This window comes from Anas acuta, chromosome 1, assembly GCF_963932015.1.
Source record: "Anas acuta chromosome 1, bAnaAcu1.1, whole genome shotgun sequence".
NCBI classification, from domain to species: Eukaryota; Metazoa; Chordata; class Aves; order Anseriformes; family Anatidae; genus Anas; species Anas acuta.
In genome coordinates, this window is record NC_088979.1 from 16,836,595 (window position 1) to 16,853,917 (window position 17,323).

Genomic DNA, 17,323 nt, shown 5'->3' on the forward strand with positions numbered 1-17,323 from the left:
ATTGGAGCAGGCTGCCCAGGGAAGTGGTTGAGTCGCCGTCACTGGAGGAATGCAAAAGACACATAGATGTGGTGCTTAGGGACATGGTTTAGGGATAGACTTGGCAGTGCTAGGATAACCAGTTGGATTTGATGATCTTTGAGGTCTTTTCCATCCTAAATGGTCCTGTAATTCTATGAATTTAGCACTGACTCCCCCTAGCTGTGCCTTCACAGACAAAGCATGCTGTCCACAGCGTTGTGCTGACAGGTTTGCAGGCACAAAGACCCACAGCCACTGCACCCCAAGTTGGGCAGGGAGGAAGAGCCAAGTACAATATTGCCTGCAACATATCAGTTATTCATTTGTATTATTCATTTTTCTGGCCCATAAGCCATTGACATTTGGAAAGCATAGCTCTAGAGCAACCTTGTAATTGATTAAAATAGTCCTTTAAGAGACAGGAGGGGGGGATATTTGGCAGGGAAGAAGAGTAATGTAGCATACAGTTATTTTTTTCTCCTTTTTCACCCTCAAGTTGCAGTAATGCAGTCCTCTGCTGTGTTTCAGACACTAAGACTATGTCAAACTGGCAACATTTGCACCCATTCCTTATTCTCCTAGTTTCCATTCAAAAATGCCTTTAAAAAATCCTCCCTGGCAGAGCTTAATATGAAGAAGTTAGCAGCAGCAACCCACAGAATTTTAAGAACCTACAACCGCTTGCCTAAGCCCACATCCATGCATGTATCTGAGTTATTTCATTTAGGTTTTTGAATCTCCCTGGAACTGCACAGGGAGCTTGAGGACCAAGTACCAGACTGACTCACCCAGCCTGGGGCACCGCTGAAGCGAGCAACTGTAGTGCACAGACATAAATCAGCTGGCAGCAGCCAGATGTGACAGCAACTTCTGACACAGTGCCACGTAAACACCTCTGGTAAGACTTGCCAGAGATGTTCTCTCTCTCCAATTAAAGAAATGATACACACACTGAGAGTTTGCTTTTGCCTTAATCTGCAAATATGTTAGGTAAATGCTGAGGTGTTGGTTTGTTTGGTTTGGTTCGTTTGTTTGTCTCTTCCTTTGTTCTGATATTAGCAGGGAGGGTCTGGGGACCATCACACGACACAGATGCTGATCCCTTTTTATAAGCTGCTTGTATATTCAGGCATTTTCATGGTCCTGGTGGCTTCATGCAAAGCAGCACCTCTGTGTCTGTTCTTAGAGGAGGCAGAAACTGATGGCCATCAGCCATTGCAGAGCAGATCTGGACAGAAGGGAGGAAACAGAGGGAAAGAGCTTTTATTGCAGCTTTCCTTCAGTGGGACGGGAATGCTAGAATTGCCTTGGGAGCAAAACAAGGAATCAGGCCATAATGGGCAAATTTCTAAACACAATTCAGAGTCAGATCATGAATGCAGAATAAAAGAAATAAGTTTGACTAGCACAGCAGGCTGCTTCTGATTGCACAGCAATGCATGCATCTCTGCAGAGCAGAAAGCCATGCTAACTGTTCCTGCTGGAGCAGAATCTGGGCACTTGCAAGGACTTTGCCCTAAATTCTGAAAATGTTCTACAGCAGTGAAAGAACTCATTAACAAGAAAAAAAAAAAAAAAGTGTATTTTTCCATTTGCTTCTCACAAAATTCAATATCTCGTGGGGGTAAGAAAATCTTTTTGAAGGCTGTAACCTGAAGTACCACACATCCCTGAAGAAAGGTGAATTGTGAAGAACAGGTCCTCACCCAGCCACCCCCAGAGAAGCATCCCAGACATAGTGGTCCTTGGCAAGTGGCCACACTTTCTAAAGAGATACCAGGGACTCTTTTCAGATGATGTCTTGACCTCTAGAGAAACAGTCATCTGACTTAATGCCATACAACACACCTATCCCTGTGGGATTACCAGCCTTGTTCCCTCTCCTGCAGTTAAATCAGGCAGAAAGGGTCTGGCGGCTCTCTGTAGCCACTTTCCTGGGCAGGAAGCAGTGGGGCTGCACCAGCGCAGAGCACAGAAGGCAATCCCTTCCCTCACCCAGCCAGCAGTGCTGGGCCTGGTGCACCCCAGTGTATAGTTGGCCCTTTTGGCTCCCAGGGCACACTGCTGGCTCACGTTCTGCTTGTGGGGATCAAAACCCCTAGATCCCTTTCTGTGTGGCTGCTCTCCAGCATCTTGTCACTCATTCTCTACAGATAACCAGGGTTGATCCTTCCCAAGTGCAGAATCCAGCCCTTGCTCTTGTTAATCTTCATATTGCTAGTGATTGCCCACTCTCTAATTTGTCCAGATCTCTCTGCAAGACCTCCCCACCCTTGAGGGAGTCAACAGCTCCTCCCAGTTTGGTATCATCCTCGAACTTGCTCCAAGAACCTCAAAGTCCTTCATCCAAATCATTTATGAAAGCATTGAAAAGGACTGGTCCTAAAATGGAGCCCAGGGGAACCCCACTAGTGACAGGTCAGCAGCCTGACGTAACCCCATTTACCAGAACCCTCTGGGCCTGACCCATCAGCCAGCTGTTCACCCATCTTAGTGTGCTTTGATCTAACTGGATTCTGGTTAATTTGTCCTGAGGGATACTGTGAGAGACAGGATCAAAATCCAGAAAGATTACACCGACTGGCTTCCTTTGGTCAACTAGCTGGGTGATCTTGTTGTAAAAGGAAATGAAGTTTGTTAGGCATGACCTTACCCTAGTGAGCTGATGATGGTTCTGACCAGTGACTGCGTTGTCCTTTAGGTGTTTTTCAGTAACTCCCAGAATAATCTTCTCTGTTATTTTACCAAGCACTGAAGTGAGACTGACAGGCCTGTAACTGCCAGGATCATCTTTCTTGCCCTTATGCCCTTTCCTTCTGTCAGTTTTGAAACACAGTGAGCTCTTTCTTCTGAATTCCTTATTTCACAGCCACTTGAATCCAAAAGTTCTTTCTGAGGCCTTTTACATGGCCTCCTCTGACTGACTCGAACATCAAGCTGGTCAAGGGCACCTAGCCCATATCAGGATGTTCTGCTAAGATGCACGCATTGCACCTCGATTCCCAGCAACAAGGGAACAGGGAGGACGGGGATGGTTCCAAAATAACATGACTAAAATTGCACTGACAAAACCTCCCACATCACAGCCTTGCAGGCCTAAGCATTTGCACTAAGTAGCTGCAGTTCTGCTTTGTGGATCCCTCCTACCTGTAACTCAAGGCAGTGCTCTGGACCCACCATACACATTCAGGATAAATAGTGCTATGTGCTCAGGAGGTCCTTTATTTTCAACACAAAATATGGCTGAATCCTCTCTGCCCCAGCACTGGACTACTATTCTGTTTGTCAAACCTTCACTAAAATATTGCCCCTCTGAACAAGCCTGTGACACGTCTGAGATAAGATGAATTACCCTCAGCTCCAGACATTTTGTTCCTGTACCTCTCAAATGACTGAGTACATAAATTGGGAGAAAAGACCTTGACCTAAATATCTGCATCTCTTGTACAGATTAATTGCTTTGTCTACAAGGAGCAGACTGATGTCTGTAGGATTAAAGAGGGACTACCTGGCAGCTTCTTCCAAAGTGCACATCTTCCTACGTCCTCATTTGGCTTCACCATTCCCTGTCATGCAGTAGCTTTTCCAGAAGCAAGAAAATGGAGCGTTGTTTGCCAACACAACAATATCGGTTTGAATTTCATTCCTTTGATGGTTCATAATTCATCTGTCACTTTTTGAAAAAGCTTATTATGAACACATCATCATGCTTGCAAAACAAACAAATGGACAACAGCAACAAAACCCAGAGAGATCAGGCAAAGCAAAACCTTGGGAGCGGGACAAATTGCATCTTCTGCTGTGGGGACCCACAGCACAGATCTGCAGGAATAACCTTCAGGTGGGGAATCTCTGCTGCCTCGGGCCTCTTTTCTCCTGTAGATTGTGTAGCTCACGCAGTTTTTCCTCTGTGCAGCCCTCTCAAGCAGTTTTCAGCACAGCTGAGGGACGGGACCTGCAGTGTATCAGAGGACACACCTCAGCGGGCCTTTGCCAGCAAAGAACGTGCAACATGGAACCAAACCTGATGCACACAGCCGCAGACGAGGAGCCAGCTACACTCACACCACACAGAGAGCGTGCGCTGCAGAGAAGGTACAGATCACGGCAGCAGAAAATACGGATGCAGACGAGGGGAGCAGTGAGTCAGCCGGCTGTGTGGCAGGGAATAACTATTCATAGCACCCTGTTCCAGTGTTTTCTAGCGTCACTGCAAAGGAGAGAAATAAGGGGACAAGACAGTACATACCATAACTATGCAGAAGGCAAGGCAGAGAAGGCAACCAAATCCCATTTTAGAAGCTTTCAGAAATACAGTCTCCAGTAAAAAAAGGAAATTTGTACATTTTGTGCATTGAAAGCTCTCACAGATTCACATAAAATGTGAAAAACAAACAAACAAACAGGCTAACCAGACAGTCCAACGGCTGAAGAATGATTTGCTCTGAGGATTTGTACTTGGGATTTTTCTGTATTGACTTTTTATTTGTGTATTTGGTAAGCAAATAATTTACTTAAAAATAAAGTTTAAAGTTTCTGTATTTAGTTTCTTGAGCGTGGAAGTGGCATTTTGTTCACATGGAGAACTTCTCACTGACTGCACCTTTCATTTTAGATTTCACTAAAATCACCTTGGAAATTATGCACACAAAAATAAAAATCTTGAGGAACCTCACTACAAGTATGGCACCAGTTTGTTTGGTTGTTTTTTAAAGCAACTAACACACACTTGAGACTTTCATTGCTCAGTGAAGCCCTGAACATTCTCTTAGAAAGCTCTTTTGGAATCACCAGAGATAGCTTCCCAAGTAGGTTTTGATGCTTTGATCAAGGACTGACATATGAATCTACCAAGAATTCAAAATGCCTTTCCCACTGCCTTCCCCTCTGTTGAATTCATGTGGCCACGAGGAGCAGCACGAGACCTCATGCAAAAGAGCTTCTTCACAGTGAGGGTGACGGAGCACTGGGACAGGCTGCCCAGGGAGGTTGTGGAGTCTCCTTCTCTGGAGATATCCAAGGCTCGTCTGGATACCTACCTGGGCAACCTGCCCTAGGGAACCTGCTTTGGCAGGGGGGTTGCACCCGATGATCTCTTGAGGTCCCTTCCAACCCCTACAGTTCTGTGATTCCATGTGATTCATCTTCTGCTCACTCCACTGAGGCCAGTCCTTCAAGCTCCCTGAGAAGAGGCCGAGGTCCCCACGCAGCTCAGTGTGCCACCCCTTGCCGTCTGCTCTCCTAAGCCTCTGCCTACAAAGCTGAAGTTGAGCAGTTCAGGAGTAACCTGGCCTCCCTGAGACCCGGGGGAGTTTTGTCACAGGCACCACCACACCAGGACGTGCCTTTGGTTCTTTGCAAGCTTAATTTTCTTCTCTGTCCCCAGGACAGCAAATGGCATCATTTGCACACTTAGCTTCCAGCATGACAATATTCTGCTGCCCTGGAGCACTTATTTTGCCAAGGACAGTGCGAGACATGCATGGACAAACGCTGTGTCTGATGGGATGGGGTGGCCCTGGAGGTCCCTGGCACCAGAGGCTCAGAACAAGCAGGACAGCAACCCCCAGAACAAGCTGCCAGCTCTGGTCCCCACACCAGGTGTTTGCCTGCATGTGCTGAGAGCAAAATAAACGGTGGTATTTGGGGCAGAGAGGAATCCCCACCTGCTGGGTGTACTGAGAAGCACGTTGAGGACACCTGCCTGGCCCTGGGGGAGGACTGCAGCAGGAGACACATTGGCATTCAGAGCACAGGTCGTACCCATGTGGAGCTCTGCCTTCCCTTTATCTCCTAGACCACAAATGAATAACCATTTAAGTGCATTTGTTATTTAAATAAGGCCAAAAAACGGATCACGGTTATTATGAAAACCACTGCACTGTGAAACCTGTAACATTTAAATCCAACTGTTGACCTGAAAGAGCTTCAGCTCATTACGCTCCCAGGGAGAAAACAGGGGTGAGCGAGAGCTGCCGAGGGCATCGGTGGTGGCACGTAATTCTGTTGGGTAACGAGCTCCTCAATAAACCTCCCCAACAGATTCTGTTAACATCTACCTGTCGTCCTCCCTCGGCATTTTCATCCTCTCTGAGCATCTGAAGAGACTGTCTGGCTATAATCAAATATAAATCTCAGAACATTTCCAAGCCTTGGAGGATGTCGGAGTCATTTCAACTCTTCACACGTCTTTGAAGAGCTGCCGTGCTGCTGGGACCAGGCCTCCAGCTCGCAGCCAAGCAGCACCCTGCTCCCCGTGCAGAACTTCACTGGGAATGCCAGGAAAACCCCTTTGGGAAGGAATTATGCACGGCAAGTTTAGCCCGTCAGCCTGCATCTCCCAAGGTGGCACTCTCCACGTGAGAATCTGCGTTCACGACCAGTAACATCACTTGGCTACACCAAGTCCATGCTCAACTTTCAGGGTTTGTTTGCTGCAGCAGGGCTCTTGATTAGGATAGTGTTTAAGCCCATGCCCAACTCAGCACCAGTGGTGAATACAGAGGCACCACAAAGTGCTCACATTCTGACTGAGGTGCCTGTGCACCTGCTTACGCTGTGCCCTAGTGCCAGCAGCACGCAAGGAGGGTCCTTCACAGCTAATTGCCACAACTCCTTCAGTTTTCATAGCTTGAACATACATTATTCGGTGTTTCTCTTTACTTGTGATGTAAGTAACTACCAGCACAGCACACTCCTGCATGTCTTCCCAGCACTGCCCTCGGCCCATGGCATGTCAGCTGTGAGCAGAAGCAAGGATAAGCAAGTTCCCCTCTTGGCCAAGGGTCTGAGCTCAGCCCCTTGCCCTCCGTGGCTGTGCTGGGACACACACCGAGCTGAAACACCCAGCAAAGACTGATGCTCCTGCAAGGGCAAGCCTTCAGTTTCCTCCTGCACATCTCACCTGAAGACACCAGGACTTGCTCACATCACTCCTACAAGCAGGCTGACCACAGATGTTAGCAAGGGGCAAGCAAGGCTTCTCCTGCAGAAATTCACCATCCAGTCCACAAACACACAGGAAGATTTTGCTTACCAGCTACGTGGTATGCACTGAATATATGCAAATCGACTCCTAAGTGTGCCCAAGAGGGCTCACCTGCCTCTTTGCCTCCACATGGCTCAAACAAAAGAAATCAGCTAGGACAAGGCTGCTGCTCCAGGGTCAGTACGTGCAGCTGAGGAATGAGATCGTCTTCTCCAAGTGCTCTTCGGGGGGCTCAGTAGGTCAGGTCACTCAAAGCCCTGCCAATCCCATTTTCCACACTTCCAGGATGGGAATCCACAACTTCTCTGGACAACCTGTTCCAGGGCCTCACCACCCTCAGTGTGAAAAATTTCTTCCTGATATCCAATCCAAATTTATTGTTTCAGGTTAAAAGCATTGTCCCTCGTCCTTCACTACGGGCACCTTGGTTTAGATGCCGTTAATTACAGCAGCATTGACCTGCTTATGCTGTAGAGCTACCCACAGGCAATGAATCAGTGAAAAGGGCAATGAAGGTGTAGCCCCGCAGGTCTGGGTTTCAGAGACACCGATAGCCATTCACCCTGAAAAAGCGAGTCCATTATATTTTAATTCTGGAAAGTCACTGCAGGTGGCCTGCCCCTTTGATAGCACGAGGGCTGCGTTAAATAAATCCTGCTGTGACTCTGTGCTGGTCACTGCAGGCAACGGCAGCAGCGGCTGCGTAACTGTGAGTCAGCCAGCTCAGCGTCAGTTCTTCTGAAGCACAATAAATAAAACTCGTTCCAGCTATCAGCATTTATGGGTTGAAACTACCCTGCAGAAAATTTGCACTGCTTCTGCCCTTAATTTAATCTTTTTCCTGAATTTTTCAGGGCCACCTAGGCTGGCACCACACCACAAGGCCACTACAGCAATATCAGCATAAATTGGTGTAAGAGAATGGAGAACCAGGCCTTTTGTCTTTAAAAGCTCAACCATGGCTTTACTGACTTCCATGGCCAGTATTTTACTCATTGCATCCTCTTCCCTGTAATTCGCAGAAGTGAAATAAACACTCCACGGAGGTAATATCTGAATTTGGTCCTTATTTAGTTAACACAGGCACACAGTGATAGTTACTAATTCAGTAAACCTTTTATTCTGTTATTTTAAAAGAGGTGATAGCTATAGTCTGCATTAAAAGTACTTCCAGAAAAAAAGAGGTAATGGAGGAAATACCAAGGACTACAACTTTTCTAGAACCACACACCAGTTTCCCTGATCATAGTAACTCTTCTGAACCCTCACACCATCCAGGGATCTGCACGCTGCTTCCAGCTCGCCTTCACAGAAGACATGGTAATAGCGGTGGAAAACAGGGCTGGGTCCTTGCGATTCCTTAGAGCCAGCTGGAAACAACACAGTCTCAACACTTTCCCCTCTCTTCTTAGTGCCACCTTTCAGGTGCCAGGGAACCAGCAAATCCTGAGAGTGAAAGGAGGTTCGGTTGGTGTGAACAGGCAGTCTGCAGTCCGCCACTGGCTTTGCACCACAGCCTTTGTCCTTGGAGTTGTCGAGGAGTTGGTCAGTACACGCTGAGTCTTGGCTGCTGCTCTCAGGCATCTGATTACCAGGCAGTCTCTGGGCCATGCCAGAACTGATTTCCTCCTCCTTGTCTTTATTGCCGTGCTTTTCCTTAAGGTATTTAGACTTCTGGTTCTTGTATTCTTGTTCCATTGCCCAGACATAAATGAGTGCTGTTCCCCCAGGTCTCAGAAGCCGGGCTAGTTCACGGAGAGCTGCCAGCCTCCTTTCCTAAAACAGAAAAGCAGAAGTGGGAAGTTAGTATATAAACAGACACAATAACAGACCTGGCAGCACATCCTGCTTACTGCTGTCCATCTGCCCACCCCCTGATGCAATGAAGACCAGAGGAATTTTTTCCACTCTGCATTTTGGGCAACGTCCATTTCTGCCTGACGTGTGGGTACAGAGCACCATAATCCACTAATGGCCAGGCACTGGTAAATAACTCTTAGAATCACAGAATCATTCAGGTTGGAAAAGACCTCTAAGATCATCTGGTCCGACCTTTAACCTAGTACCGCCAAGTCCACTGTTAAACCAAGTCCCTAAGCACTACATCTACACATTTCTTTAAGACCTCCGTGGATGGTGACTAAACAACTTCCCTGGGCAGCTTGTTCCAATGCTTCACAACCCCTTTCCGTGCAGAAATTTTTCCTAGTAACCAACCTAAATTTCCCCTAGTGCAACTTGTGGCCATTTCCTCCTGTCTTATCACTTTGTGCTTAGGAGAAGAAACTGACCTCCCTCCCACTACAACCTCCTTTAAGATCATTGTAGAGAGCTATAAGGTCTCCCCTGAGCCTCCTCTTCTCCAGGCTAAACAGGAGAAGCTCACACAACCCAGAGAGAAGGCAGACAAATGACCAGTCTCCCTGTTGTTCTTTGTAGATTAAGAATGAAGGCACATAGGAAAAGCCATGAGATCTGTTCAAGATCTGAGCTAGGAAGTAACATATCTGCTGATTCCCAAAGCAAAGCCCCTTCCCCAGCGCCATTAATTTTAAGCAGAACAAAATGAAACAGAAACACCCAGAGATCCAAGTGCCAGGAGGAGCAAGTGCACCTGACAGGGAGAACGTAAAGAGAACGTCTCAAAGGCAGCAGCACTGTAACAGCTTAACTCTTCTCAGACAATTGCTTATTTGAATTAATAGCTAACGCTAGTCTTCAATTTCACCCCACTTGTTCTTCCCTCGTGCTCCCATGAGCCCAAACCAGCAGATTTTTATACCATTAGCAGCTGTGCACAGCCATACAGCAGTACAGTGGAGCACAGGGGGGCGACTTACGGCTGTTGAGAAATGGTGAATGACGGCGATAGAGATGCAGGCGTCACAGGAACCACTTCGCATTGGCACTGACAGGGCATCGCCGACAAAAGCCTGGAAATTTTTTTCTCCACAAATATCCACAAGGTTTTTGCTGCGATCGCAGCCAATCTGTAACAGAAAGCGTTTCATTAAGCTTTTCCTAAGAGGACAATTACAAGACTGGAAAATGATTTTCACTCGATGCTTACACTAATGGAGTCATCACAGTCTCCTAGCAAGGTAACACATTTTAGTTCAAAACAAAAAAGCAAGTGAGCATGAGAAAAGTGTCAAATAAGCAGCAAACAGGATTCCTGGGTACAGACAAAAAAGAAAGAAAAAAAGTGTTTACTTAAAACTGAAAGATAACAGATGGGCTATTAGACAGCTCATTATAGCACCTTGATTTTGAACCAGCATACGACAAAACAGCTTTCAGCACAACATTTCTCAAAATTGGTCTCAAAAATGGTATAGGAGCCAGAAAACAGCAAAGGAAGAGATGACCCAACCTAACCTTGGTATTGTCATTTCCTTTTCATTGCCACTTATAATCCGATGACATTTTAAGCAGCCAAATTCTGAACTCACAAATGCTGAATCCTCAAGTACAAACACCAAAGTGTCGACTTCAGTGGCATCTCTGAGCTTCTCACAGCTTCATTAATCATCCAGGTTTTGTCATTTCAGTGTAAGAAAGTGCTCAGGTACAGTCCTTTTCAACCTCAGCACCAAAATGCACAAAAGGTTAAGCTTTCCTATTCAGCACAACAAAGTTTTCAATGTTCCTGTACAGTCCAAACAAAACGATCCCCAGGAAGCATTTCAGAACGCCTCATTAAATGTTTCTTTTGCCCTTTGAATCTTACCCAGTGTCTAAGTCAAAGATAGTAGGAAAAAGCATCTAGAAAAAGTTTTTTTTGTTTTTTTTGTTTTTTTACATTTGCATAAAAACAATAAATCCAAACTAGTCAAGACTCTTCTTTAAGAGACGGCATGAGGCATGTACCACTCATTTGCATGTCAGCCACACACATTCACTACTCAAACCAAAGCCCCGCTACCAAGCTATATATATATATATATATATATATATATCAAACTCAGCCTGCATCAGAATATTACGTTTATTTTGATTTTCAATGATCAGCAACAAGCAAATATTAGAGCACAGATTCAGGTTCCTATATAAATAATTCTGACAGTGTTTATTTTGTTTGATGCAAAAAGAATACTAAACTATCCTTGATGCAAGAAGAATAGCAAACTGCTCTGGTTAATCAACCCAGTAGAGACAACAGCATTGCTAAAATTCAAAATCTCTTTTGCAATGATTAGTCTATTTGCAGTGATAAATCTATTTTCCAACATAACTTCTCATTTTATCAGTTCAGTTTATTTTAGCTTTCCACCTACCATCATAACTTTGAAGAAAAACATGATTCTGTCCCAGCCAGATTTCCTGAAATCTTCCAAGTGAGCTTCTGTCTACTGATGCCCCTGACTTTTGGTCCAAAGTAAATGAAACTGTTGTGGAAATGCCAGTCTGACTACCAAGGATCATTTTCCAGAAAGCCAGCACTATGGCTATGTACATATCATCCTGCCAATTAGCTCTGAACGGACCTGAAAAGATCAAGATCAATCCAAGTATTGCTTCCTTCCCATTTATTTCTTGGCCTCTTCTCAGAATTTACTGAAGCATGAAGTGAATAAAAGAGGGAACTCTTGTCTACTTGGAAGTACACATAAATCCCCACCATTTCATGCTGGAAACCAACTGAAGTGTCTTTAAATTACTCTCATCAAGAGGCAGGTTTAGCTGACAACCTGCATGCTGGTGATTCCACACCTCATTACCAGTGCCTTCAACTACTTTTGCAATTAAGACATTAGCATGGGGTACTTAATAAAGCTCAAAGGGTCCAATTTGATGCAAACTGAAAAAGAAGGAAGAGCGTTTGCAACTTCCACAGGCTTTCCCAGAAAGAATTGCTCGGGCACTACACTATCACAGTAAAAACAGGCTGGAGAGTGAAGTTCGATCCTCCCCTCCTAAAATGACCTTGAAAAGGACTACGCTGTATGCTGATGAAATTCAGTGAACTGAGAACAAGAACAAAGGCACGACTGCCAGAATGTGAAGTCCTCATTTGCATCTAAATTACATCAAATAATTACGAAGTCAGGCTTCCTTGTAATGTCATACTGGTTAAAGTGGATCTACATCCAAGCAAAAAGATTCCATTTTGCAAGGAAAATGGAAGCCTTGAAATGGATCAATTTGGATGCACAGCTGCTCTGAAACAGGTATATTAGGCTTACCTTTAAACTGGTTTTAATGCTTACCTTATAATCAGTGCTACATATACATGCATAAATGCTGAACATGGGCAGTCACCACAAACCTGCCTGGTGCTGGAGCTAACCAAATTTAGCACCCTTATTCAATAACCTCCCCACAATATTTTAACAAGACTTCTAATCACCACATTTCTGTATTTTGTAGCTTACAAGAAACACGCATTCATTCAAAACCAGTATCTGTTGGTTTCAGTCTCTTAGAAACCACTAACCTAGCAAAAAGTAGCTAACTTCAGCAGTGTAGTGCCAGCTTATAGGTAGAAACTGGCTCTATCTACGATTTTTAACATACAGGGCATTTTCTAAAACAAGATGGACATCCCATAAGAAAACATTTACAGCAAGAGACAGAGACCTCAAACTCAACTTCTCCCAGTCCTGTTACTAACAGATTTCTAGTTCTGAAGCAAGTAGAGGCTTTGATGTGATGAAGCTTCATTTACAGAAAATAGTCCAAAGAAATGTTTTGATTCAAAATAGTTTTTTTTTCTTTCTCCAGTAAAACACAAATCATTTAAAAAATCTCAAAATGAAACTGGAATGCTTTAATTTTCGCCAGTTTGTATTTCTGATATCGAAGTTTAGCACTGGATACTGTCCTTGCTAAGCTCTTCTAGAACCACGTAGAAAGGTAGAGAAAGTGCCATTAGCTCAGTGTCCAAAAAGAAGAAAATCTTTATCTAGCATATTCCTTGATGAACCAAGCTGTATACATTTTAAGGTTCCCTATTTCTCGTTATCTTTGAGTCTTCTCTAATATTTCTTACACTTTTCTCAAAGTTTTCCAGATCAAACTGCTTGCTTCAGCCATGCAATTTCTTACATGTATCCCCAACAGCATGGCTGACTGTTCAGCTGAACCCAGCTCTTAGCCAGTCCACCTCCAAGCAAGCTGCTCTACTTTCAGTATTCCCCCAGAGGAGGTCTGCTTCTCAGGATTCACCAATTTTACTCCAGGCAGCCATTCCCTACATCCCTGCCTTTTTGTCAGGCACCTACAAACCTCTTCACTGTTGTTTTTTTTTTTGTGATCACAGGAGCTCCAGAGTCAGAGTGGCCACTGACACCTATTTGTTTGGGCTCGTGGTATGCTTTTTTTTTTTTTTTTTTACAGGTATATCTGCCACTGATTTTCATTTTATCTGGATAAAACTATCTACATCCAACTCCTGTTTTAAGCCAGGAAATGTGTATTATCAAACCTTTAGACAAATTAAAGAAGCATCAAAAAAGACAAAGAAAAGATGGGAAGAAGGGAAAGGAGAAAGACATGTAAAACCTGTGATTTGTCTGAGTTTCCAGCAGCTCTGCACTGGGTTCCTTGGAAAGGGATAAGACTGGCAGAAATTCCATCCCGATCCTTCAGGTTCTCAGGCAACTTCACCTACCCCATTTCAGCTAGGAGTTGTTAAACTAAATTTTATAAAATCTTGTTAATGCAGTGGTTTGGAATTGATCATTAGGGGCCATAAGACACTAGATAAATAGCTTGCTTTGTAACAGTACTGCAAATCTGCAAAAGGTAAATCTTACAGGCTTAAATAAAGATAGGTAAAGACAGGTCAGCAGTGCCCACCATTATATATTTTCTTTCTATGTTATCTCATTATTACTAACTCTACCTGGTTGAATTAGTTCATTTAAGTATCTGGGAACCTGATTGATTCAGCACATTAGAAACTGATGAAGAAAACCACATCTAATTCTGAAATCCAACTAGCAAACGGAATTATGTGGCTCCCTGGAGGAACACCTCAGCTATAACTAATAGCGCCAGAGCCTCAAGGAACCAAATTACATTCCAGCACACATGCACACAAGAAGAAGAGACACCAGCGCAGACACGGCAAGGAAGACAAATCTCCTTGCTCCAGTTGGTCTGCCAGGCCTTCAGCGTTCTCTTCACGCAGTGTTTTGTTTTTCCATCGCATGCAGTCAGAGTGCCTGTGGAAACTGCTGGGACTAAACCGGGAAGCTCATTCCTCAATTACACAGCAACAGAGCCAAGTTGAGCAAGTCAGTGTTCATTCTGGTTTTGTCTTGCTCTTGTCCAGTTCCTTTTGAGCCCAGAACTCCAATCGCTTTAATGACTCCTAATTCAGTGAGAGAAAAGGGCAGGAAAGGTTCCTCTGCCTCACCCTGCTATCACTGAAACATACAGTGACCGGACTCTATGTATACCTTGGCCAGATAGTTTTGTCCTTCCATTCTTTACTCACTGCTAAGTCCTTCAGATAGAAATCTGTTCTCAAGCAACATGGATCCATTGCAACTAAAAACCACTCACCAGTACGCAACATTAATGCAGCTGATCTTCACAGTCCCTCTTCCACACACCCTCACAAAATCGAATTTACATGTACATGTAAGAACTTACATGTTACATGTTCCAGCTGGTAACAGGTTGGGACAATAATGCAGGGGGGAAAAATAAAGGAAGATACGCATCTCACTGCCATGGGGTGACTTACAAGGTCATGTGAAATACAGACAACATTACTGAGTACCTCCAAATGGCATGCAGTGCAGAACTAGGAATGTCTGTATTAAAACAAACCATTTGGGCTCCTGTGTTGTCATCATTTTTCTTCCTAGCATCACTATTCTGGCAAGTTGAGTCATTTCTTATATAAAAAGAAAAACAGCTGCCCAATGCATGGTCAGTTATTACTGGTTGTCCCACCAGTTTATCAGTTCAACTGCAAGTGTAAACCACAAAACTGAAAGGCTTCAATGGCTTCCACTCACACTAGCCCCACAGGGATGCTGCACGTTTCTGTGGTGATTTACACATCACCACACCTGCTTGGACACTGGGAGACAGAGCTACAGCTCATCAAAATGGATGAGATACACTGCAATGATGTCAACAGGCTCTGGAAGGAAACCCTTGTGGTGATGGGGGAACAGGAAAGGCTGAAATGCTGCGTTCTGTAAAAATAAAAGCTCTGCTTATATATATGAAAATTAAGCTTGAAAACGCTTACATATATAGTGTTAAAGTAATCAATCCCCCCAAATGAGGTTGGGTAGGAAAACAAACAAAAAACCTGTAGACATCTCTATTTGCATTCCTTCCAATATAAACATAGCTGGGGGAGACAGAGAAACAAAAGTAATCTGAGACTAGAAGTCTGAGATTTTCTCCAGTCTCTGCCCTAACTACATCAGACACAGACTCTCTCTCTCAAACATTCTTAACCTGAACTTGTGCTTGTCACGAATTTGCTGTTCCTTGACTGTGTCAGAACAACGCAGCTGTTGCAGTGCTGTCATTTTCACTGAGCATAGCTGGACTCGCGCGCATTTCATTGTAACACAATGATACCCGGGTAGGTAAGGCTCTATGTAATCATCCAAAGAAACTGAAGCAAATTCAACTGCTCAGGCCACGGCAGAGACATTTTCAGGCACTGCCTGAAGATTAAAACATCAAGAGAGATACCTTAGCTGTGACCCACCATTAGAGTTGCTACTTGGAAGCATCCTGTCTAAAAACGTACAGTAACCTTTCAAGTACATCACTTGACCTCAGGAAGTGCTTGCCTCAGGTCCCTCTGCCCAATTTTCAGTATTTCTGAGAAAAACATTTCCAAGCTGCATGGCTGTACTGTTTTTCTTCTTTCCCAACTAGACTCAGAGCTCCAATGCACTGTGCATAAAAACTTACCAAGAGGCACAGCAATCCTGTGAAGGAAGGATGCAGATGAGTAAGTTTCTGCCTTGACTTTATGCTCACGAGCTACAAGGAGTAAACGAGGGAGGAAATGGGTGCCCTGTATCTAGAGACCATCCTGTTACCCCAACAATGCACCTGGTGTGTGAAGCACGAAGCACCCCCTCAGCCTCAAATCCATGCCCAACCCATGGTAAATGGCCAGCTGGAGGAAACCATCTCCAGATGCTAATTTTCAACCGTCTCAACTGCTTTAAAAGTTTCCCCTCTTTCACTCTCACTTTGCACTTTTGGGACTTCTGCAGGCATGTAGGAGATGAGTTAACACCCAAGGGAACAGAAGGGCAGGGCTGGCATTCAGCTGACTGCCAGTAGAGGTATGATCCTTCTTTCCCTCCGTTGGTTAACTGTGGGCTCCAGAACACAGCCTGGTCCTGGGAATTTCCGAACCTCACAGAGACTTTGCCTTAAAAGCCTACCAGAAACCTATACAGCAGCAATTTCCCAAATTCATTCTAGCACTAGATGACCTACATGAAGTCCTGGAAAACCTTTTTCCCCTCCCTCTAGTTAGGTTTGCTGATTTTTCTTACAGGAAAGCGATTAGTTGGGAGCAAAAGACTGAAATGTATTGAACATTAATAATTACTTTCAGGCTACTGCAGTCAGGCACAAACATGCCTCCTTATAAATCAGTTGCTTTTTTTTTTTCTCCTATCTTATAAGAGCTGTAATGAAAATAAATGCATTACAAATACAGACAGGGCTGTAAATAACAACTTATGTCTTATAGCTGAATATAAATAGCAGTACAGAAACTCTCATTCCTCTGTTGCAACAGACAAACAAGTCTGACTTTTATTATTGATAATGAATGTTTTGCCTTGCATAGAATCTTTCAAGCCTGATGGATTTTTAAGTGTTTCATAGTACAAATGCATGAAAGAACCAGTTCTGGAACAGGGGACAGCTTAACGTACACCACTCAAAGTTTTGTTTTGGGTAAAAGGAACAACAAGAAGTTTGACCCTGCAAAAAAGTCTTTGAAACATTTGCAGTGAAACAGTCTGTTGGTCCATATTTGTATGTGCTTCATGATCCCATAATAGGAAGGGAGAGAAGTAAAACTGAGCTAAGCACAGACTGTGTGAGAGGGAAGGTGATGAGAACACAGGAACAATGACATCAGGACTATTGAAAAGTGAGGAAAAGAGTGAGGGAGAGATTATAGAAACACGTGCTAAAGTTGAGACTCCCCCACACATTTTATGTTGGCATATTTACCGGGACTATGCACAGATTCAGGTGGGAAGGCCAACCATGGCATCATTCACAAATGAGCCATGCCGTCAGGCCAAGGGGAACTGAAGATGTATTAAAACAAGGAATGTCCATGGAGACCTCAGCAACCTG

At 44.3% G+C, this 17,323-nt stretch overlaps 1 protein-coding gene across 6 annotated transcripts in view; it reads right to left on the minus strand.

Annotated features, from left to right (window-relative positions):
• Window positions 1-8,106: 8,106 nt before the first annotated feature.
• The window catches only part of ALKBH8 (alkB homolog 8, tRNA methyltransferase), a 48,429-nt gene continuing 39,212 nt past the window's right edge, over window positions 8,107-17,323 (minus strand). For all 6 annotated transcript variants that reach the window (XM_068670345.1, XM_068670353.1, XM_068670354.1 and 3 more), the window contains 2 exons: window positions 9,850-9,999; window positions 8,107-8,785 (listed from right to left, as the gene is read on the minus strand). In XM_068670345.1, the coding sequence (XP_068526446.1) occupies window positions 8,216-8,785; window positions 9,850-9,999 (720 nt within the window). In that variant the 3' untranslated portion in view covers window positions 8,107-8,215. The remainder of the gene's footprint in view (window positions 8,786-9,849; window positions 10,000-17,323) is intronic.